Here is a 24,638-nt window from a genome sequence, read left to right as displayed (position 1 = left end):
ATGGCAAAGTTGTGAACAGTAATTAATGCGATAACCATGACTTTCCTTCTTGTCCTTTTTTGAAGAGTGCTGATATGTGAAAGACACTCTGTGATAAGTGTCACCTGTGGCTCAGTGGTAGTACTTGCCTCTGAGTCAGAATGTTGTGGGTTCAAATCCCACTCCAAAAGGCTTGAGCATGTAACCCAGGCTGATACATCCAATACAGTAGTGATGGAGTGCTGCATTGCTGAAGGTGCCATCATTCAGATGAGACATTAAACCGAGGTCCCGTCTTCCCTCCAGAGTTGGACACTTAAGTACTTCATTGGCTGTAAAGCATATTATAATGAGGTGAAGAAAGGCACTATATAAATGTGAGTTCGTTCTTAAAAGCTTGTGCCTGTTAGTTTAAAATTGGTTACTCTCCACATATGCAGCGGAATTTAGGGATGAGATTTCCGCGCTACTGGGGACTTAATCTGGCTTAGGGAGGCCAAACGCTGTCCAGGTAAGTGTCTGATTCATGGCCATCTCCTGACCTATGCCATTTCACACAGCCTCTATTCCTATTGCCTGATTCGCAGACAAGACCATCTTTGAGCACTCCCTTTGTATCCCTTACCACCCACTCTCCCTACTCCTTCCAACCTCAATTACCTTGGCATCCATTCTTGGAAAGAAACTCTGTCCTAAGTCACTTACAATTGCACATCTAAACTACCTACCGTGTATGCTTTGACCCTCTTTTGCCACAACATATCTCAGCTATCACCCTGCTCAACCATTCCCTCACTATCATGCAATTGATATTGATATTGATGCAATTGTCCCTAGTAAAACCTTTAACTCTCCTCCACTCTGGTTGATCCTCTGGTATGGTCTCCATCTTTGCTTCCTTAAATCCAAGACTGTAGACTTGAGCAAGTTTGGTTTAGCCATCCACCATCAGATTTCACTAAGCCATGTCAAGAATTATTAGACCTTTATCTTCTTCACCAAAGCTGGTCACTACTGCTAGATCACCCTGGAGAGCAAAGGTAAATCCCAGCTTCTTTGCTTCTCTACCATCTGATTCCTTAAACCCCTCTCCCCTGTCCCCTTCATCCTCCTCTCAAACAACATAGGGAAACCCATGGATTTTTTATCACCAAGATTGAGGCCCTCCTTTAAGTAGCCTGTATCCTCCACACCTTGTTCTTGACCTTATTCTTGCTAAACTGGTGACCATCCAACTTTCCTCCCTGTCCCCCATGCTAACTGACATTGTCAATCTGGTATTGTGTCCCACCCTTTGAAAACTGCCATACTTGCACTCATATTAAAAAAAAACTCACCCTTAACATCACTGTCCTTCCAAAGTACTGACCCATCACGAACCACCCTTTCCTCTCCAAATTCCCTGAACATGTTGCCTCCCAAATCTGTGCTCATCTTACCCTCAACTCTATTTGAATCTCTCCAATCAGGTTTCTATCCCTGTTCCACTGTTTGCAACCTCTGCATCCTATTTGACCCACAGTTGATCTTCTAATTCTATACTCTCGCCATCACAAAGACGTCCTACTTCTACCTCCCTAACATTAGCCACCTTCACCCCTGCGTCAGCTCAACTACTGGTGAAGCTCTCATTCCATACTTTTGCCACCTCTGGGTTTGACTATTCAAACCTCCATCCTCTGCCCTCCATAAACTTTGGCTCAATTAAAATTCTGCTGCCGATAAGGTGTTCCACTCACTGATCACCTGTGCTTTCTGACTCTGTCCCCCCCAATGTCTTCAGTTTAAAATTCTCACCCATTGTGGCTTTGCCTCTTCATATTGCTGTAATTTTCTCCAACCCTACAACCATCCAAGAGCTGTGTGCTACTCCATCCCTGGCCTTGTCTCCGTTCTTTTGCCCTACCATTGGTTGTACATTCAGCTGTCTGGGCTCCAAGCTCTGGGATTCCCTGGCTAAAACTTTCCGCCTCTCCATCTCCCCATTTGCTTTAAAATTCATTTCTTTGACCCAACTTTTAGTCACCTTTGGCTTTGGCTTGGTAATATTTGTCTAATTACACATCTGTGAATCACCTTGGGATGCTTTTCTATGTTAGGGCATTGCATAAATGCAGTTGTTGACGCTTCATCAATCCAGTCACCTTTGGCTTTGGCTTGGTAATATTTGTCTAATTACACATGTGAATCACCTTGGGATGCTTTTCTATGTTAGGCATTGCATAAATGCATTTACGCTTCATCAATCCAGGTGAGTAGTGAGTATTTCATCATTTACCTGGTGGGAAGACTTATCAGACAGATGCTTAAAGGGCAGGGGGGAAATTCGACAAATACTTCTCGGGCAAATGGCCATTGGAGCGTGGTTTGAGTGCTACAGATAATTATTCAAATTGAGTTAATCATAACATTTAAGAGTGAATCTGATAAACACTTGAAGAAAAATTATTCAAAGCAAGCGAGATGAATGGAATTATGATTAGCTCGTTCAAGGGAGCACCCGTGTATGCAATGCTGTCCTGTTAGATCCTATAATAAATAAGACTCATCTATAATGATCTCAGCAATATGGCTGTTTAGCATGCAACTTCCTAGCATAGGTTAACATGGTTTGAGAGAATGTGATAGAACAGTAGTGTGTGGAGTTGCCAGATCAACAGCCAAAGGTTATCATTGATGTATAACTTGTTGAAATGGACATGATCTGTATTAGTTAGCTAAGTGTCATTTTAAGGGCCTAAACTCAGGATTCTAATGGTGCTGTTTACTGGCTGCCTCTCTGTAATGTTGCATGCCAGACTTTTTTTTATCAAGAACCACCCTTGGCCGTTCTGTACAATGGGGTGTGGATCTGAATGAGTGATTTCTCACACACCAGAATTTCTGGTTTTAATTATGTTACTGTTGGTCATTGCCAAGTGGACGTTTGGCCTTTCCAACAAAAAATCTACAGGATTAATGCAAGAGCACGATACTGTGGATGCTGGGAATCTGAAATAAAAACAGTAAACCCAGAAATACTCAGCAAGCTGGCAGACCCTGTGGAGGGAAAAACAGTTAATGTTTCAGGTTGATGACTGATCATAAAAAGTGGAAAAAGTTGGAAAGGTAATGGGTTTTGAGCAAGTGCAGAGGCAGGAAAAGTGGGGATGGTGGCTGGGGGCAGGGTGGGGGTGTGTGTGTCTGGGTGGAGGGAAGCAGTGTACAGGGAAGGTCTGTGATGGGTTGGAAGGCAGGAGAGATTAAATGGCCAGAAGTTATATGGTGAAAAGCAAAAGGGAATGGTGATGGGACAAGTAAAGAAACAAAAAATGTGTCTAGAGGAGGTGTGAATGGCAGAATCAGTTTGCAAGCATAGCCTTGAGATTCCTGTTGCTGTCATTTTCAATTCTCCACCTTGTTCTGGACCTCTGTGTCCTTGGCTTCCTGCAATGTTTCAAGGAAGCTCAATGTAACCTCGAGGAACAGTAACTTGTCTTTCAATTAGGCACTTTACAATAACTTCACTCCTACTGGACTCAACGTTGAGTTCAACAATTTCTGATTGTAATCCTGCCCTCATTTTGTGTCCTTTTATTCCTTACTTTGGTTTTCTTTTGTGTTTGGGTGGCAGCTGTTCATGATTCTTTCATTCATACCTCCTTACTTCCTCTAGACACATCATTTGTTCCTTTACTTCTTCCATTCCCTTTAGCCTTGCACTATATGCCCTTATGTCATTTAATCTTCCCTGTCTTCCACCCTATCTGAGACTTCCCCTTTGTTCTCCACCAGTGCCACCACGCCACCCCACCCCACTCCCTTCTCCTGCCTCTATATTTGCTTAAAACCTATTCTATCCCTAACTCTTTCCAATTCTGATGAAAGGTCTTTGGCCTGAAATGTTAACATTTGAGGAGAGAAAAACAAAGTTACCAGACCTGCTGAAAATTTCCACTACAGGATTAATAATTCAGTTTTAGTACAGCCCTGACAACTGCTTGTAAGGGAGCTGTGATAACTGTGTCTCCATTTAGTCATCCTTTGCTGAGTTTTGCAATAAAAGGATAGCACTAAATTCCGGTTCAGTCAACATGCAACTGAGCTGGCAATGATTTTAGGGCCATAATCATGTGAAGCAGCACTTCTGCAAAGCACTGAAGGGGAGGTGGGCATCAAATAGCCCATGGGCTGTATTAGGCTTGCAGTTACTCTAAAGTAACACATTGATTCCAAACCTCTTGACAGACTTCTTCCAGCAAAGGAGATCTGATGGAAGCAGAACTCTATTACGCCTCAGACAGTAACATTTCTGTGTTGCATTTATTTTTAGTTTAGTTGTATGACTTAGGATTGTAGACCTTTATAACGGATTGTAGACCTTTATAACTTCAAGGGTCGCTTCAAAGAGTCTTGTTTTGTTCTTGTATTGGCTTAAACAATATAAGCTGTGTGGAGACAGCAACATGGTGTCAGATAAGACTAACTGGCTTCCCATTGTAACATCACTACCCATGTTCAACAGTTAACTGAATCTATAGATGAATTGGTGTCTGAGGTTGTCAGTATATTCCTCTATTTGAGTGAGAACCATGCTATGTTCTTGAGAGCCGGCTGACTGCAATACATAAATTGTTAAAAACAAAGGAAATAGGTCATTGGACTGCTGCTCAAAACCTGTCCATTCAAATAATCAAATTGATTACTATTTGTCCTCTAAGAAAAAGCCTCTCATTTGTGTATTGGAATTTACACTTGGAAAGCTGAAGAATGGCATAAAAAGTTGTGTGTTTCCCTCCTCTTGGTTTGGCCTGTCAAAGGGCTCTATGACAAGTCCTTGTCAAATAATATATGCTTGCAGCAACTTGCATTTATATAGTGCCTTTAATGTGGTAAGACTTAGCAGGAGTGATCTTCAAACAAAATTTGGCACAGAACCATCTAATGAGATATTAAGACAGGTGACCAAAAGCTTAGTCAAAGAGGTAGGTTCAAAGGAGTGTCTTAAACAAGGACTGCAAGGCAGAGAGGTTTAGGTAGGGAATCCTAGAGCTTAGGGCCTAGGCAGCTAAACACATGGCCACCAGTGGTGGAGCGAAGTAAATCAGGAATGCGAAGAGGCCAGAATTGGAGTGCAGAGATTTCAAAGGGTTGTAGGTCTGGAGCAGGTTACAGAGGTAGGGAGTGGCAATGCTCAGGGAAAGTTCTGAAAAGCATCCCAAGATGTTGGACTTATAAAAGATAATCTTCAGATCCATGTCGGTCTTGTATTGCTGGTTACTTGAAGTTTTCTTTTCGCTTCTGTTCTGTTTTCGTCTAAATAATGCAATTTAACAATGCACGTTTTTTATTTTTTCCACTTTCGTAACATCACCTGACTTCACTCTACCTTAGCTCTTCTGCTGCTGAAACCTTCATCCATGCCTTTGTTACTTCCACATACTCCCATGTTCTATCCACCATAATTTGGGCCATCTGAACTCTGCCTGTGTCCTAACTCGCACAAAGTCTAGTTCACCGATCACCTCTGCTTGATGACCAACATTGATTCCAGGTTAAGCAACATCTTCGTTTATTTTAAATTAACACCCTTGTTTTCCAATACCTTCATGGCCTCGCCCCTTCCTATCTCTATAATCTATAGCCAAACAACCCTGCAACATATCTGCGCTCCTCTGATTCTGGCCTCTTGAGCACCCCTGACATTCATGCCTGCATCATTGGCCTCAAGTTCTGGAATTTCCTCCCCAAGTCTCTCTGCCTCTCTTTGTTCCTTTAAGACTCTCCTTAAAACCTAACTCTGACTTTTTTTTGGGTCATTTATGTGGCTTGGCTTCAAATTTTGTTTGGTAACTTTACAGTGAAGAGCCTTGGGATGGATGTTTAACTATGTTACAGGTTCTGTATAAATACAAGTTGTTGTGCTCAATTTATAAATTGTCTTTCAGTGTGGTCAGTTGTCTGAGCAATATTGGGTGAGATAATTCAGCAAACATAGTGGAAAGGACTATAGATTGTATTGTGAACTTTTATTGTGTTGTTCTTAGAACTTCAGAAAGCCTTTGACATATTGGCCAATGCACCCAATTTAATGTTTCTGCTAGTGTCTCGAATTAGTTTTAGCCGCACATATTGGATGATAGACTGGTAAAAGTTTGGTATATAAAAGCAAAATATTCAGCAGGTCTGGCAGCATCTGTGGAGAGAGAAACAGTTCATGTTTCAGGTCAGTGACCTGTTATCAAAACTGGGAAAAGTTAGAAATGTAATAGGTTTTGAACAAGTGAAAGGGGTGAAGGTGGGAAGAAGAGCAAAAGGGAAAGTCCGTGATTGGGTGAAGGGCAGGAGACTGATAAAAGGTTTCATGTTGCAAGGCCAAAGGGAGTAGTAATAGGACAAGTAAAGAAACAATTGTGTGGTATAAGATGGATGGGAAGCAATTGCCAACTCTTGGAGCTTAAATGATTGCTGGGGTTGGTGAGTTTGTGTATGTGTTTGGTGCTGTATGGTAGGATTAGGAGTGTAAGTTAATAATTGAACAGGAATTCTTTCTCCTCCCTTCATCATTTCTGCTGAAGGCAGAAACAAATGTTGTCTAGCTGGATGGGTTCAAGTGACAGCTGACACCCTTGATGTAGGAGAGTATCAACAGTGACTGTCGGCAGATATTTTGAGCACGGAAGGAACTGCAGATGAATGTGCACTTGTTCTCTCACTTGATATCTTACATGTGTTTCTCAACATCTGGCATTGGGTAGTGTTCAGGTGCAGCAACTCCTGGCTTAATTTTCTGTCCTCCAGCCCAGCCACCAAGACCAATGGTGATGTTTTTGCTGCAGTCCTGGTTGACATGAACAAAGTGAACTCGGGGCCAGAGACGGAACCTGGATTGATCTTTGGGGCTGGTTGGCATTGGGTGGGGAGCACTCTTTTGCTGTTGTAATTTGGAGACAATCTCCAGAACTTTGATCAGTATGGTGCTTTATTATGTTTTGCATCCCAAGGCACCTTTATATCATGAGATGTTATTCTAAAGTTGTGATTGTGCTCACAGCTGACATTCCACAAGGCATTTGTGTGTCCCTGATTGAAAAGGGATGCCATTTCTACTGTTCCCAGAGGTGGCAGAAAAGCAAGATTAAATAAAGATAAGGAACTGGCAAGTGCCAAGCAACACGTGATTTTTTTTGTTTTCAATAGAAGGAACCTAACATTCTGCCAGACCTGCTGAGTTTTTCCAGGTATTTTTATTTTTGTTTTGGATTTGCAGCATCCGCAGTTTTTTTTTGCTTTTATCTTAGTGTTTAACTGACTGCCACTTCTCTTCAAGGAATGCCTACCTTGAAGAAGTATTGCTCTTCTCTCTGACAGGATTTCCGTATCTACTTTTACTTAGTTCTGTTGAAGAGTCATACGGACTCGAAACGTTAACTGTGTTCCTCTCTGCAGATGCTGCCAGACCTGCTGAGTTTTTCCAGGTATTTTTATTCCTAGTAACTAGTCTGGTTCCACTTTGGGTCTATGAATGTGATCTTCATTGTGTTTCACTCTGGAAACCCAACTGAAGATGGGGGTTTATGAACATCAAGATGATAGATCAAGAATTGTCTTCAGTTTCATTGTCCCTTTAAACAGCAACCGTGAAGGTAAGAATGGCAAAATAATGTAGCTGTCACTAGCTGTGAAAATTTGAAATCATTTTGCTTGCTTCTACAATATATGGCAAAACAATTTCACCATGCATCGCAGATGAAGAGATATCCAAGAAACTGGCAAGCATTTTGGCCAAAAAATGTATTAGAAAAAAAATTAAGCTTTGCATGTGCAGTTTTCTGCTGCATTCATCTAAAGTTACATTCAATGTTTTATTTATATTAGTTCTTGATTTTTGGTTCTTGAATTGCTGATTTAGTTCTGTATACCTAATTTTCACTAGGATTTTCTGAAATATATCCAAATTGGCACATTGCCAAATCTCTCCTACCTCATAAAAGGTGCCAGACCTAATGGGCCCACAAAACTTACGACGAGGAAGCATATTTGTTGGAAAAGGACCTTTCTCTTCCTGTGCATCCCTTGCAGTGGGTCCTCCAGTGCTGCATCAGAGAGCCTTGGGGGCATGCACACTCACCTTTTTTCAAGCTCCTTGCTCGTTAACCTCTCTTTCAGCACTTTCACTCCTTGCTGCAGCTAGATGCACCTCACCTTTAAATGGTGCTAGCCTCACGTGAACTTGAGCTCCTTGCTGAGACAAGTAGCCACTGAACAATGCTTTCAGCACCAGGCTATATGCCATTATCATTACAATTAGCAGGTAGCATAATGTTGCAATGCTGCTTGCTTTACTTTTGAATGGGCAGGGATAATCACGCATCACGATTCTTGCACCTGTTTTTGGAGTCAGTTGAATTTTTAGCCCGAAGTATTTGAGCAGAGTCCTCCATGAGAGCTTAAACTTGAGCCAATGACTTTACATTTTAGAAATTTATTTTGTGGGCATGTTTCCACCTTTGTTCCTTGGCTTCAGTGATAGAATGGTTACAGCACAGAAGGAGGCCTTTGGATCTTGTCTCCAAGAGCAACTTAGCTGGTCCAGCTCCCCTGTCCTTTTCCTGTAGCCCGAAAGGTGCTGGCTATCATTGATGAGGCCTTGGCCAGCAGCGGGCTGTAACTGTCAAAGATGATAAGATTCACGCACCTAATGCTCATTTTCACATCCCACATGCTAGTTGAGAAATCTTCTAATGGGTTCTCTACTACAGTCTATTGCAAGCGTACCTTCACTGGTCAGTATACATGTTGGGATTGCTACTGCTCCACACAATGCAAGATTGGCCTTATAGGCAATCTGGAGGCTGGTTAGCTCAGTTGGCTGGACGGCTAGTTTGTAATGCAGAGTGATGCCAACAGCGTGGGTTCAATTTCTGTACCGGCTGAGGTCATCTCAGGCCTTCTCAACCTTGCCCTCGCCTGAGGTGAGGTGACCCTCAGATTAAACTCACCACTGGCCGTCTCTCTCCAATGAGAGAGCAGCCTATGGTCCTGTAGGACTACAGTGACTTTCACTTTCACTTCATTAGCAATCTTGTAAATAGGGCCTGAGCTATTTGTTCACTGTGCAAGCTTGATGCTGAAATAGGGTGCGTCAAAACTGTCCTGCGGGATTATGGCAACTTCGATTAGATCATTGCTCATTGTGTATCACACATACTCACCATTAGGCCTAAGCCAGCACTTTTAGACCTGAAAAGTGCCTGATCTACTTCAAATTGTATTGGAAGGATAAGGCACCTCAAAAATTTGAGCAACAGGTGAAGCTAGCCGTTTCACAGTGCTACTATGCAGTGGTAACACAAGTGGCATTTTCCACTGACAGGATGATGCTGTCGAGCCAAAGAGACGTCTGTCCACCACACAAATGGATAATGTGTTATATGAATTTCAGTGCCGGTGCGATGCCAGGTTCATAGGCTATATGTCCCAGTGACTGGTGGATCATATCAAATAGCACATCCCTTCGGCTATTCGCAGTAGGCAGAGTACTGACCATACTCAACCAATCCGTGCTTGCAAAACTCAGAATATAATGTCTAACCTTAGATATGATTTCACGATTGGGCAGCATTTACCGAACAAAGCCGAGTGTGCTAAGAATTACGCTAACAACCAATTTAAGATTATCAGTTGGGCTCCCAATGTAGCTCACCTATGCTTGCTAGAAGCCACATATGTTCATGTACAGGGACCTGTCCTCTGCAGGTAAAAGGAATATGTCCAAACATTGCAACTTTTTTGGAATAAGCAAAAGCATGCGGGACAATAACACCCTAGTGCATTCACCTTGGCAACGTCTTAACTAATCAGAGCCATCTTGTCAACCAATCAGCACTCCTTTTCTCCCATGCAGTATAAATTGTTGTTCACTTCAAAAATTTGGTGGTATTGTGTCTGCCCTGATGAGTGCAAGTTGACAAGCTTCGATAGCATGTCTCTTTTTTCAACAATGTCCAAGAGAGTTAGCACAGAGACCGGGGATTTAAAAAAAACAAGAGGAATGTGAGGCTGTGTAATATTCTACCAGAGCACATGTTTGAAGCGTGGGCCATATCAGTTTTTAAGAGTAGGCTAAATTAGTACCTGAAGGAAAGGGAAATAAAGGGGTACAGCACAGGGTTAGAACTGCTACTTGAATGGAGGATACACAGCAACGCAGAGTAGTAGGGCTAAATTGCCAGTTTCTGTGTTTTTGTACAGAACAAATCCTAAAATGCTGTTGAGGCTATGTCAATTGAAAAATTCAAGACCAAGTTTGATATATTTTTATTGGGTAATGGTCTTAAGGAATTTGGAACCTAGGTGGGTAATTGGGATTTAAGTTACAGATCAACCATGATCGAATTGAACAGCAGAATGGTCTCAATGAGCCTGCTTCTTTTTCCTGTGTTCTGAAATGCAAATTATAAGATAAAGCCAGTAGTTGTTAAAATGTGAAGATCGACTATTTTCATTTGGGCATAGAAATCATGTTTCTGATCTGTTGTTTTACTGTTCCTTCTCCAGGTACTCATTGCACATTTTTATAGAAGTTTCTTTGTGTTACTGCATTATGATAACAGCGAGCGTCTCAAACATTCACAGGTACAGAACCCAGTATGTGTCATGTTTTCTGAAGATAAGGCATCCCTTGCAAATACTACCTAGGTTTCAAATAAATCTTGAACATTTTTGAAAAAAAAAACTATAGTTGCATTTTGTATTCAATTATTTGTTTGAAAGATTCCACTTTTTCCCCCATCTTGCATCCAAACCGTAAAGCTCCTGTTTTCAAGGGAAAGCTTTGGTGCTGTGACCTGCCTTTAGGCCTCTGTCAGTGTCTCTCTTACTGAGCACTATGCAGGACCAGATGGATAAACTTTAAAAATATACATAATTTCCCTTCTCCCTGTGGAACAATGTGGAGGTCTGTACTCAGCATCTCTATACTGCACTGAGGCTGAGATTGAGAATTTGGTGAAATCTACTGCCTTGGAGTGGCACAATTTGCTGCTCCAGTATAAAATATTTGTCACCACAATATATTTGTTTGGCACTGTTTTGTTAATGTATTGGGGCTTGAATTGCAGAATTTGAAGCACAATTTGAATAATATGTGTACTGTTAGTGCTATCTTTGCATGTATTTGAATTTGTCACGGTATTTGATTGAAGGCTGTTAGTGCAGTCAAATGTGCTTTACAAATTGTCTTAACTTGATTTGCTTATGGTCAATTTAAAATGCTAAACTATTTTGATGTGATTCATATTCTGTTTCATGCTGCTTGTATGATAACCTAAATGTTGCAGCTGCTCAATTTGAAACCCTTAAACTACATACAATGCACCTGAAGTGCAACTCAAGTTTTATTTTTGATATTTGTGCCCACAGATCCAGCAGAAGGCAAACTGTCAACTTATCAGTTCGTTCTTATTTCTTTTCCTCAAACTGCTGTGCAACATTTGTACTTCTGTTGCCCTATTCTCCAAGTTGCTACATTCTAGTAAATTTGCTTATCTCTTTTTTTCAAAATAACACTGTTCTGGCCCATTTTCACTTGCCCTACCTAGCAACAAATCTGTGTAAATTCTGCTCTTTCTTTGTCTGTTTTTAGTGGTGTTACGGCAATTAAACATTTTTTTTTTTGCCTTATACGTGGCTGCCCGTGTTGAGTGGGAATCTTTTTGCATAACAGTGACCAAGTTGAATGGATATGTCTTGTAATGTTGGTACCAACAGCATTGGAAAGACTAGCAGAGAGGATGGGATAAATCTAGAAGAAATTATTTGTGGTCACAGGGTCTGTCCTTTAAAATCCATAAGCAAGGAGTTTGGTTTTAAGATTTTCCCAAGATTAACTTGGAGCATATGATATGTCCTTGTTTCAAAAGCAGTACCAATGTAAGAAGAGCATGTAGGATGGCATGTTAGAGAAACAAAGGAGGGACATTCAGAATTGACCATAGTATGAAATAAAACAAAGACAGACAGAGAGAAAGAGAGGGAGAAAGACAGTGGTTAGATGGATTGTCTGTTTGACATTTTCTGATAGCTTATCTAGATGTGCAAAGTATTTGAAGAGCTTCTATCTGATGGCGCATGATATTTATTCAGAGAGCAACAGAAAAATACAGAAAGGTTCCAGGCTCAATACCTGCTTTGTGCTGAGTTAACTGATGTTGGTTAAGATGGAGATGTGTTTGGACTTGACACCTTTTGAGTTACAAAAGGGAAAATTGGCCAGTTTTCTATTCCCCAGTGCTCCCAAATACCCACAACTGGTTGTGCATATTTGCATGTGGCTATCAAAGGAATACGAGATTGGGTGCGGTAGTGAATTCACGGCAGTAGAGATTTTCCCACCATTCACTGTTGAGGCTTGTGGGTGAATCATGAGCTTGTGGGTACTGAAGGCTGCCTGGATCAATGGAACTATGTAGCAGCTTGAAGTTAATGTCTGACAGTGAGGAGGGAAGGCAGCAAATTTAAAAGGCACCTTGGAGAGTTGAGTTGTCAAAGGAGCAAGAAATGTGTGGTGTGTTTGAGGAAATCGAGAATGTAACAATGGATGATGTTGGAGTTGCACTTGAGGTCAGAGGAAGTAGTGAGGCCTAAAGTGCCAAGAGATGAAGGCAAGCGGTGCTCACTGTTGATCAAACTTGTCAAAGATGTGAGGAAACGGTTTTAGAAGAATTGAAATAAACTACATTTTCATTGCTTCATGAAGGGTCATGAAGAAGATCAAGAAGGGGTAATTTAGACATTGCACATCCCCAGTTCCCTTGCCGTGTAATGTTAAGGGATAATGAAGTTTGGATGGAATGATCAGCAAAGTTATTGACGGGTTAGATGGTGAGTGGAGGAGGTCATCCTTCTGAAGAAGGAACAGTCTGAAGAAGGAACTCAAGGAAGCCTGAGTTAATGAGCAAGTTCAGGGTTCCATCTGCAATTACAGCATAATGTTTGGAGAGACCATGGACACAGGTGAGAGGCCATATGACGGCAACTTGTGTAGGACTGGACAGTGCCCAAGGCTGTGACAGATAATTCGTTAACATGTTCAAGAGCTGAGTTCCACAAGTGTGTAACATAAGTGGGTGACAAGATCACATTTGGAATGGTTACACTGATACCCACACTGGTTCCCAGAACTTTGGAAATCGTGGGTATAAGGCTACATGGTGGTAATTTGAATGTAAGAGAGTGATCAGCTTGTTTGAGGATAGTATAAGATTGAGTTAATCTGAAGAGGAAAGATAGAGAGATGAGTAATGAAAACTGATAAGCAGGGAAAGTTACAAGTGGGTAGTGAAGTCAAGAGTTCAGCTAATGAGTTTTACAAATATTTGATGTTAGTCACTTTTGATAAGAGTGATAAAGGTTCTGCACCTGACTGGAGCTGTGTGTACCATTAATAGTTGAAGCTCGTGCATGAAAGAACTTACTGATAAATGAAATTAATGGCCCGAATCTTCCGAGGGGCAGCAAACACTGTTGGATTGCCGCTCTGCTCCTATTTTTTTGCATCACTACTCTGCTCCAAATTTTTGGCTGGGTCTTGCAATCCTAGCTTCTTCAGAAATGTGGAGTAGTCTGCCATTGCACTGCTTCTTCGTAGTTCTGGATCGTCGTTGTCCGGGGGTTGGGGGGGGGGAGTTGTGTGAAGATGAGCCATGCCCCCTTTTTATTGCACTACCTTCCTTATTCTGGTAAGTGTTCACTAACAAACTGAAAAGCTTTGGGACATTTAAACGGCTTTTCAGTGTGTTAGTGAATGAGTATGTGAGTGAATGGGTAAGTGTGTAAGGGGGTAGAGTGGGTGAGGTGAGGTGGTCGGGTTGGGAGGTGTTGTCAGGTTGGGGGCTGGTCATGTGGGGCTGGGGAGTAGTGTCCGGGGTGGAGGCTAGTCAAGTTGGATCGGTGGGAGGGGCAGGTAATCAGGCAGTTGTAGTTGTCAGGGTCAGGGGGAGTTGGGTGGTGGAAGCTAGTCAGGTCAGATGGTGGTAGTCTGGGTGGGAGGCTAGTCAGGTCGGGTCAGGGGATCAGGGGGTGGAGTTGGGGGTGTCAATTGTATAGTTACCCATGAGTTAAACTAGGATTTTTCTGTCTAATGTTTCCTGGGTAACTATCCAAACTGGGAGACGGAGACCTTTTTGGAGGGTCCCGGGGAGCATGGTTATTGCCCATTGGAAGTTCAAACATCTTTGGCAATTCCCACAGAGTCAGTGTGTCTGGTCTTGCACAGGATCGTGAAGCGCATCTTGGTGGTGGTGTATATCCGATCTCCGATGATCCGGAGGGTGTAGGCAGCTGAAAAGAAGGCCATCAATGGTGGAGTGATTAAAATCAAGGATGCTTAAGAAGGCGGAATTGGAGATATCTTAAAGGGTTGTGGGCTGAAGGAGATTACAGAGATCGGGAGGTGTAAGGCCATGGAGTGGCTTGAAAACAAGGATGAGAATTTTAAAATTGAGGTGTTGCTTGACTGGGAGTCAATGTAGGTGATGAATGAGTGGGGCGGCATGAGTAAACAGTTGGCAGCAGAAGTTTGGATGATATCAAATTTATGGAAGTTAGATTAGAGATGGGCTGGCCAGCAGTGCGATGGAATTGTCAAATCTAGATATAACAAAGGCATGAATAAGGGTTTCAGCACAGATGAGCTATGGCAGGGGTGGAGGAGGGTGATGCTTCAGAGGTGGAAATAAGAGGCCTTCGTGAAGATGTAGATATATGATCAGAAGCGCATCTTGGGGTCAAATTTGACAGAGGTCGTGAATGGCCTAGTTCAGCACCAGACAGTTGGCAATGAGGGATGGAGTCATTAGTGTCTTTTGCAAGAATTATTTCAGTACAAAATTATGAGGGGAATAGATAGAGTGGACAGGATAAAATTGTTTCCCTTGCTGGAGAATTCTAGGACCAGGGGACATAGATTCAAGATAAGTGGCAGAAGGTGTAGGGGGGACATGAGGAAGAACTTTTTTACGCAGAGGGTAGTGGGTGTCTATAATTCGCCGCCCAGGTTGGCAGTAGAGGCAGAAACTTTAAACTCTTTTAAAAAGTACCTGGATCTGCACCTAAAGTGCTGTAAGCTGCAGGGCTATGGGCCGGGTGCGGGAAGTTGGGATTAGAAAGGGCACCTGGGTGTCCTCGGGCTGGCATGGACAAGATGGGCTGAATGGTGGCCTCCTGTGCTGTAATTTTTCTATGGTTCTACTGTGGCAGGGGCAGAAACCTGATTGGAGGGATTCAAACATGGAATTCTGGAAAAGATGAGCACGAGTTTGGGAGGTGACAACATGTTCAAAGACTTTGGAGTGGAAAGGGAGGTTGGAGATGGGATGGTAGTTTGCAAGGACGGTGGGGTCAAGGCTGTTCTTATTAATTCAACCAGTTGATTGCTCCTGTTAATTGTAATTTGTTTTGCTCAATTAAGCAATTTTAATTGAACAATATTGCAAAGTATCATTCGAAAACTTCAGATGTGCCATAAAACAGAGCAACTATTAAAATGCATTAGATCCAAATTTGAACACGACTGGTTATCCAGTGCAAACTTCAGTCACTTTGCAAAGTTTCTTGAATCTGCTTGCCTCTCACCAACGGCACTTGCAGCTATAAAAAATTCTGTACAACGGAGGGCAATTAGAGATGAGCAAAAAACGCTGACCTTGCCAGCATGCTCACATCCCATGAAAGAATTTTAACAAAGTGCTGCTTGGGACATTTAGTTTAGTCCATATCATCTTCTTTTTCAGCAATTGCACAGTAGCCCCTTTACCTATGTGTGCCTGTTGGATCTACTCATTTGAGTCATTTTCTCACATCCTCATTCCCACTGGTGGCAACATGCACCTGCACAACATTACCAGTTCACACCTGGGTCAGTAATCTGCTTCCTTTCTTAATGCTGACATTGAATTGGAATCACACGTCATCTTGTGCTCAGGGATTGATGTTACAGAGCCTGTGGATATGATCCAGCTTCTGCTGCTCAGGTGAATATACGTGGTGAAAGCAGTTGGCAACAGATCATGCTTTTGAACTGCAGGTACTTCAGTGAATGCCATGGTTTTCAACAACCTGGACATGTTCTCTCCCTTGCAATGCCATACTTTAATCAAGTATGTGACTATAGTTGGTCATTTATTATGGTCAGTACCTGAAGAGCACAGGTTCAAGATAATTGGCAAAAGAACCAGTGGGGAGATGAGACCTTTCTTATGCATAGAGTATTATGATCTGGAATGCACTGCCTGAAAGGGTGTTGGAAGCAGATTCAATCGTAACTTTAAGAGGAATTTGTTTATATATTTGAGAAGGAGAAATTTGAAGGGCTACGGGGAAAGAGCAGGGGTGCTGGACTAATTGGAAAACTCTTTCAAAGAGTGACCAACAGTCACGCTGAGCTGAATGGCCTCCTTCTATGCTGTTTGCTTCTAAGTGATTCAACCCCACCTTAAACAGAGCACTGGTCACCAATGCTTTTTTTGAGATTCTTAGAGGATTAATTCTGTGGACATGTCAAATTTGAAAAATCAGAAGGTTTCTTTCTCCCAAATTATAATGGACAGTTCTCCCACCTGAGTATTTTTCACTGAAGAAAGTTTGCATTCTGCTAGGGTGAAGTTAGTTTTTTTTTAAAGTACCGACTTCATAAACTGTCAAGATGTCGTTAGGCTTACATGAAGTTAAAATGTCAGCCATATTATCATTCGCCAGTTGTTGACCCTTTAGGAATGTTGCTTGGGTCCCTACATGTGAACCTGATCTTGACAGGTGATGCTGTTTGACGTGGTGATCCACAATGCAGAAACAAAGGTTGCTTCCAAATTCTTCAAATTCATTAAGCTTTTCCATCAAGAATGGGTTTCCTACATTCCAACAGTGATTACACTTCAAAAAGTACTTAATTAACTGTAAAGTGCCTTGGGATGGCACTACGTAAATGTAAGTATTTTTATAGCTTGTGATGGTCTTTTGCTCCAGCTTGCTTGAAACAGGATAAATTTGGAATAAGTAGTAGATTTCACTGATGGGGACCCATTCGAGGTGGGCATTCAAGCTAATGGATGATTTGAATTAAGCAAGAAATTTTCAATATTACTGCACAGTTTCAAATTGAAATGACAGATAATTTAAACAGCTTCAAATTAAGAGGAATAGACTGTATTGTCTATTAACATGAAGCTTCTGCCCATATCTTACCTACCCAGTCACAGATGAGCTAAGTGAGGTGTGAGATTGTTTTTCCAAGGAATCCCAATTTTCCAAGAATATCTAGACAGCTCATTACATTACTGTGTTAGCTGGTGCACTGTATTAACATAGACCTAAAATGTGAGACTGTAAATGCAGTCTGTAGTTCAAGGATTTGCAGTGAACTCTGGCTAGCCACAAGATTCCTTGGTGGCATTACTACCATACAATGGTTCTTCATGTTATGGTTATCGATAGGCTTTTAATTGATTGCATTCAAAGTTACCAAAGTTTTCATTTTGTTGTTGATTTGATATGAGTTTAGAAGATATTTAGACCCCATTTCTCATCTCTGGTATTTGGACTTTCAAACAGGACATTGTTCAGTTCTTTAAAAAAATAAAGTTTAAATAACTTAATGGTGACAATATCACTGACTTTCTTTTCATGGGATGTCAAGTGGTGTTACTGAATTTCATTCCAGGTTTGGAGATTTGCCTCACTGAAAATCTTCTTGAGTACAGAATAAGTGTGGTAGTTTGGGGTCAATAATAATCAAGCTACTCTTCATATTGGTGTTCGGTTGATGGTCTGAAATTGGCCCTTTGTTTGAACTGAGAATAAAAATTGAAACCCTGAAAGTCGTTCAAAAATATTTTAATTCCTTTTTTGACAATTTTACAGCAGACTAGTAGCTAGTTTTTCATATTTTTTCAAAATAATCTTCTGTTGCATATAGTATGCTATTGCAGATGTTTGTACAGTTGTGCATCTGTTGGGTTTGGTATACTATATCATAACTCCTCTGCTTGGGTGCAGCTCCTGTCAGGTTTTCCATTCATAAGATCCAATGTATTTAGCGCCACCACCGGTAGGAAGGTATCCTGACAATGTGACAAGTTTACATATGGAGTTTCTGTTATGCATCATTTAAAGCATGACTTCAAAACGGGGACTGAATTACATTTGTAGGCCCTGATCCAATTATTCACTGAACAGCACCCCATCTTGCACCCCTCTTTTTTTTCTCCCATTCCCATCCTCCCTCTCTCCCATCGATTGTCTTCTCTCCCCTTCCTTTCCCTTCTCTCCATCTTCTTATCTCCTCCCTCATACTACCCCCTTCAACTTCCTTCTACTTTTCTCCCCACCCCCATTCATCGGTCTTCCCCCAGGTTAATGTGTAACAAGATTGCTGAGGCTGTGTCTGTTGCCATGGAGAATAAACTGCCGCAGCTCCAGTAGCAATCTTTGGGTAGTCCTCCCATCGCCAACTCCCCAATCAGCTGAATTGGTTTTCCATCAGCAGCAACCTGCCCAGTATAAGTTTCCGATCCTTGACTGCCCCTCTATTCCCCTCCCCATCTCCAATCTCTCATCCCTATTCTCCTCTCTTGCCGTTCCCATACTTTTGTCTGCTCCCTTCCCCTCCTTATTCCTCTCTGTTCCTTTGTCCATCTCTCTATCTCCTCTGCCTCTCTTTCTCCCCTTGTCTTCCTCTCTTCCCCCTTCCTTCCTCTCCCATTAGGTTCTCTCTCCCCTCTCCACACGCCTCCTTACTTTCTTCTCCTCCCCTACATTAGTTTCGTTATCCCGAATTTCGAACCTTACATGATCTGAACAATTCAAATTAGTCTTGGCTTCCTGTCTGCTATGCTGCAAGTGATTGGCTAGTACATACTATCTATGATGAGGTGTATGTCTGTGGGTTAGTAAATGTGATGGTGTTAGAAATGGTGAAATAGTGATATTGAAGCATTAAAAACTGAAGAAAATTTAGTGCATGTTCTGATGTTTACAAAAAGCATTAACACCCTGATGACTCAGTGGATTGTACATCATCCTAGTGCTATCCAGAGCCATCCAGACCAGGAAGGTCCTAGTTTCTAGGGAAAAAAATATCAAATCAGGATTTCTGCTGCTGGTGATGCCTGCTTGAATGGGTGTGTATAACTCTCCTACTGTTCTGACCTCTTGCCCATCTCTGCTTTCTTCACTCCACCCTTAGCTGTGCCTTTTGTGAAAAAGACCTTGAGTTGACCTAAACCTCTCCACCTTTTTCCTCCTTCTATAACACCTTCCTTAAAAACTGCTTATCCTACAGCCTCCTCCTTTGTCTGTGTCAATTTTTTCAGCTGCCTGAATGAATTACCAGAGGGTGACTCCTGCCAGTGGAAACCATATGCCAGAACTGGCATTTGAACTCTAGGAGAGGCGAGGAAATTCAGAAAATGCAGGGTGTTTTTTTTCCCCTACATGTAACATGATAATTTCAGTACATTTATGTTCCTTGTTCTTTAGGTATTCATTTGTAGCAGCAATGGGCTATCTCACGCTGTGCCAAATTAGCAGAGTATATATCTTTAATTATGGACTGTTGGCCACAGATTTCTCTGGGTGAGTTCCTTTTCAGACATTTCTCAAATGTAATTTTGTATTTGAATTTGAAAGTAACTTTTTAAAGGAGGACATTAGGGGGGGCATGGAATGCAATTATTTACTTGGATAGATGTGAGGAAGTTACCCTTTTCTCTCTGTTTTAGAGACAATTTCAAGGTACTTTTAACAAGTTGAATATCAGCAAACTCCAACGTTTTCTTTTGTGGGATAGAGTTCCTGTTTTCTAAATTGTCGTTGTGGTGTCCTGTTTTCCCTATTGACTTTGCAGAGTGCTTTCCCGTAACTGGTCATCAAAGCCTGAGGAGAACGACATTTGCCTCAGTTGTATTATGGCACTGCTCGATGCAATATTAGTGTCAGTGTTATAATCTAAATGGTCCTGGTGGAGTGACAACTATTGTGGGTTATTCTGCTAGGTGCTTCCAGAAGCTGTGGCAGATATCAGCACCATAGTGACAGGTGCCATTTGCTTATACAAATCACTTGCTGGTATGTGAGGTTCTTTCTTGGCCAGAAATAAAGAAGTACAACTTGTGACTTTCAAAGAATTGCACACTTCTTATTGTTCCTGCTGTTACCGGTGGAGTGGAATATGCACCTCAGTATAAAAGTTGGGTAGATTTCACAGCACCAGAACTTCCAGCACTTTCCAGAAGTTATTATGCAGTGCAAAGAGAGAATTAAGACATTGAAATGTCCAATTAACATCAGTGGCAGGAATCTAGATGCATTATATATATATAGATGTAGACACACCGCAGAGGGATCCCCTTGCTCAATTACTATGGTGTATATATATACTGCAGAACAATGTTCTTTCTGAGATGTGTGGGCGCGTGACCACACGCAATGTGCCACGCAGGGAACAAACAGGCCATACATAAGCAACATTTCCTTTAAGATGCGTGGAATCGTATCAGCCTTAAAGGGAGCACGCAGTTCAGCAAGCTGGCCATCCACAGCAAACAGAAATTAGAGGAAACATCGCTGCAGAGCAATCTTTGTGCTCTGTCACCCCAATGTTAAACCGATCATTCCTATCCTTTTTTAAATCAGCATGCCTTCTAAGTGTAATTTTGATTTTCATCAACCTGTAAAAAAAAAAAAATTTCCAAATAGCAAAATATCTGCTGCGTCTTCTAATCCTACCCCCTCCCCTCTATTATCCTGCCCAAAAATATGCAACAAAATACAATAATCTGTAAGTCATTGCTCCAGTGGTGAAAGGTTAATTGGACCAACTATACCAGGAGGAATCATGATGAGGCTTTCTATGTTGCTCACACCCTCTTTCCCCTATGTAACATACCATTCTCTCAATTTGAGGCAAATTGTTATCATGTCTCCACCACTGCTGCTTTGGGCTATCAACAAGCTATGCAAATGATGTGCACTGACTGATCAGTCATTATCTCCTTTAGAGGAACTATCTAGCCTCTACAATGTACCTCCCTTCAAACAACCCCAGCCAAGAATGAGAAATTGCTCTGTGCTGCAAGATGTCCATGCACTGGCTCACTGCACCTCCGTAATCCTATAAATTGACCAAATTTTTAGCTGTGTCAGTGAACTAGACTACAGCAGCTAGCAGTAGGATTCTATTCCATGAAGAAATGAGAATGGTCTGTAACACTCGTACAAATGGTTACTTCGTGAATTCTTTCTGGTTTGGTTTTAAGAGACTTTTTTATATCAAAAAGGGATCACCTTCACCATAACTTTGTATATTGCCTTTAACGAAGAAAGGGGTTTTACTCGGGGTGGGAAGTAAAAGAGAGAGTGAGAAAGGGACTGGATGTTGAATCATGGAAAGAGAGCTGTTTAAAGTTGGCCGAATATTTACAATATTTTGCTACAGGAGCATCAGGTATTTGTGAAAAACACTGAATTAAGCATTTACCTCTTATTTTTGAAGGGTGAAAACTTTAAATTTAACTAATAGCTTATGGAACAGCAGTTGAGTAAGTTGGAGGCTATTCTGGCTTTATATAACATTTAGAGAGAGGTACTAGTTTGGAAAACAAGTTTGTTTAGTCTTGGTATATGCCTTTAGTACTGTTATCATGCATGTATGGCTGCATTACTTTCCAGTTTGCTGTGCTGCCAGTGAGTCTACTGTTGGTTTAATAATGTTTAATGCGATATTTGAACTACTTTATGGGACAAAAATGAAAAGCATGTTTTGAATCATTTCAGGCATCCGAGTGCAGAATTAAAGTGAGTAATGCTAGCTCCCTTGGCTACTTCAGTTGGGCTGAGATGACACTGCCTGTTCTGAACTTGGCTTCCCTCTCTCCCAGCCAAATCTTTACCATGTTTTCCTAGATTACTAATTTGTTATGTGGGATGATTAGTGTCAGTGCCAGCTATTCTCAATTGCCTCAGGCCAATGACTTTTCTTCATGTATGATCCAAGTTGATAAGTGTTAGTCAGCTATTTTGCTATACAGAACTTCCCCCTTCCCTCTCCCCCAACCACCACTACTCCCCATCACCCTAGAATGTGCAACTTGGGCCACTTGTCTTTGCCCTGCATAACAGCAAGGACCAAATCTGCAGCCTTTTTATTTGTTCATGGGCATCACTGGCAAGACCAGATTTATTGCCCATCCCTAAATGCCCTTGAGAAGGTGGTGAGTGGCCACTCTATTAAAATACTGCAGTCCATGTGGTGTAGGTACACCCACAATGCTGTAAGCAAGGGAGTTTCAGAATTTTAGTCCAGTGACAGTGAAGGAACCATGGTATATTTCCAAGTCAGAATGGTATGTGACTTGGAGAGGAACTTGCAGGCGGTGATGTTCCCATGCACCTGCTACCTTGTCCTTCCAAATCATAGAGGTCATGTGTTTGGAAGGTACTGCTGAGGAACCTTGGAGAATTGATGCAGTGCATCTTGTAGATGGTACGCCCTGCTGCCACTTTGTGCTGGTGGTGGAGAAAGTGAATATTTAACATGGTGGATGGGGTGCCAGTCAAGTGGGCTGCTTTGTCCAGGGTGCTCTGAAGCTTCTTGAGTGTTGTTGGATCTGCACTCATCCAGGCAAGTGAGAGAATTACACCACACTCTTGACTTGTGCCTTATAGATGGTAGACAGGTTTTGGGGAGTCAGGAGGTGAGTTACTCACCACAAAACTCCCAATCTCTGGCCTGTGCCTCTAGCCACAGAATTTGTATGGCTGGCCCAGTCTAGTTCCTGGTCAGTTGCAAGCCCCCAGAATGTCAATAATGAGGGATTCAGTGATGGTAATGCTGTTGAATGTCAAGGGGAGATGATTAGATTCTCTCTTGCTGGAGATGGTCATTGCCTGGCACATGTGTAGCACGAACGTTATTTGCCACTTATCAGCCCAAGCCTGAATATTGTGCAGGTCTTGCTGCATGAGGGCACGGACTGCTTCAGTATCTGAGGAGTTGTGAATGGTACTGAACACTGTGCAATCATCAGTGAAACTCCTAACTTCTGACTTCATAATGAAGGGAAGGTCATTGATGAAGCATCTGAAGATGGTTGAATCTAAGAGACTATCCCGAGGAACTCCTGCAGTGATGGCCTGGGGTTGAGATGATTGGCCTCCAACAACCACAACCATCTTCCTTTGTGCTAGGTATGACTCAAACCTCAGTGGAGAGCTTTCCCCCTGATTCCCATTGACTTTCAATTTTGCTAGGGCTCCTGTCTGCTGCATTTGGTCAAATGAGGGATTGATGTTAAGGGCAGTGATTTTCGCCTCACTTCTGGAATTCAGCACTTTTGTCCATGTTTGGCCTGATAATCTACATCCCAGAGCACTTAAGGAAGTGGCCCTAGAAATGGTGGATGCATTGGTGGTCATCGTCCGAGATTCTATAGACTCTGAAACAATTCCTACAGATTGGAGGGTAGCTAATGTAACCCCACTATTTAAAAAGGGAGGTAGAGAGAAAACAGGGAATTATAGACCAGTCAGCCTGACGTCGATAGTGGGGAAAATTCTAGAGTCCATTATAAAAGATTTAAAGCTGAGCACTTGGAAAGCAGTGGCAGAATCGGACAGAGTCAACATGGGTTCACGAAAGGGAAATCATGCTTGACAAATCTACTGGAGTTTTTCGAGGATGTAACTAGTAGAGTTGATGACAGGGAGCCAGTGGATGTGGTTTATTTGGACTTTCAGAAGGCTTTCGACAAAGTCCCACATAAGAGATTAGCGTGTAAAGTTAAAGCACATGGGATTGGGGGTAGTGTACTGAGATGGATAGAAAACTGGTTGGCAGACAGGAAACAGAGTAGGAATAAATGGGTCTTTTTCCGAATGGCAGGCAGTGACTAATGGGGTACCGCAGGGATCGGTGCTGGGACCCCAGCTATTCACAATATATATTAATGATTTAGATGAGGGAACTAAATTTAATATCTCCAAATTTGCAGATGACACAAAGCTGGGTGGTAGGGTGAGCTGTGAGGAGGATGCAGAGATGCTTCAGTGTGATTTGGACAAGCTGAATGAGTGGGTAAATGCATGGCAGGTGCAGTATAATGTGGATAAATGTGAGGTTATCCACTTTGGTAGTAAAAACAGGAAGGCAGATTATTATCTGAATGACTATAAATTGAGAGAGGGGAATATGCAATGAGACCTGGGTGTCCTTGTACACCAGTCGCTGAAGGTAAGCATGCAGGTGCAGTAAAGGAGGCAAATGGTATGTTGGCCTTCATAGCCAGGGGATTCGATTCGAGTACAGGAGCAGGGATGTCTTGCTGCAATTATACGGGGCCTTGGTGAGACCACAACTGGAATATTGTGTGCAGCTTTGGTCTCCATATCTGAGGAAAAATGTTCTTACTATAGAGGGAGTGCAGCGAAGGTTTACCAGACTGATTCCTGGATTGGCGGGACTGACATATGAGGAGAGATTGAGTCGGTTAAGATTATATTCGCTGGAATTCAGAAGAATGAGGGGGGATCTCATAGAAACCTATAAAATTCTAACAGGTCTAGACAGGGTAGATGCAGGACGGATGTTCCTGATGGTGGGTGAGTCCAGAACCAGGGGTCACAGT

General features: G+C 42.1%; 1 protein-coding gene across 7 annotated transcripts in view; it reads left to right on the top strand.

Moving 5' to 3' along the window:
- Positions 1 to 24,638, top strand: part of mboat1 (membrane bound O-acyltransferase domain containing 1) — a 112,528-nt gene that overhangs the window by 19,255 nt on the left and 68,635 nt on the right. For 2 of the 7 annotated variants that reach the window (XM_078539299.1, XM_078539296.1), the window contains exons 3-4: positions 10,519 to 10,596; positions 19,495 to 19,590. In XM_078539299.1, the coding sequence (XP_078395425.1) occupies positions 10,519 to 10,596; positions 19,495 to 19,590 (174 nt within the window). Of the gene's footprint in view, positions 1 to 429; positions 491 to 7,517; positions 7,605 to 10,518; positions 10,597 to 16,020; positions 16,119 to 19,494; positions 19,591 to 24,638 lie in introns of those variants that run through there. The other 5 variants (XM_078539301.1, XM_078539302.1, XM_078539300.1 and 2 more) reach the window with 5 other exon arrangements.

The sequence above is a fragment of the Cetorhinus maximus genome, chromosome 3 (assembly GCF_964194155.1).
Source record: "Cetorhinus maximus chromosome 3, sCetMax3.hap1.1, whole genome shotgun sequence".
Classification (NCBI taxonomy): domain Eukaryota; kingdom Metazoa; phylum Chordata; class Chondrichthyes; order Lamniformes; family Cetorhinidae; genus Cetorhinus; species Cetorhinus maximus.
Note: the sequence above shows the minus strand (reverse complement) of the source record. Positions and strands in the feature narration are given on the sequence as shown.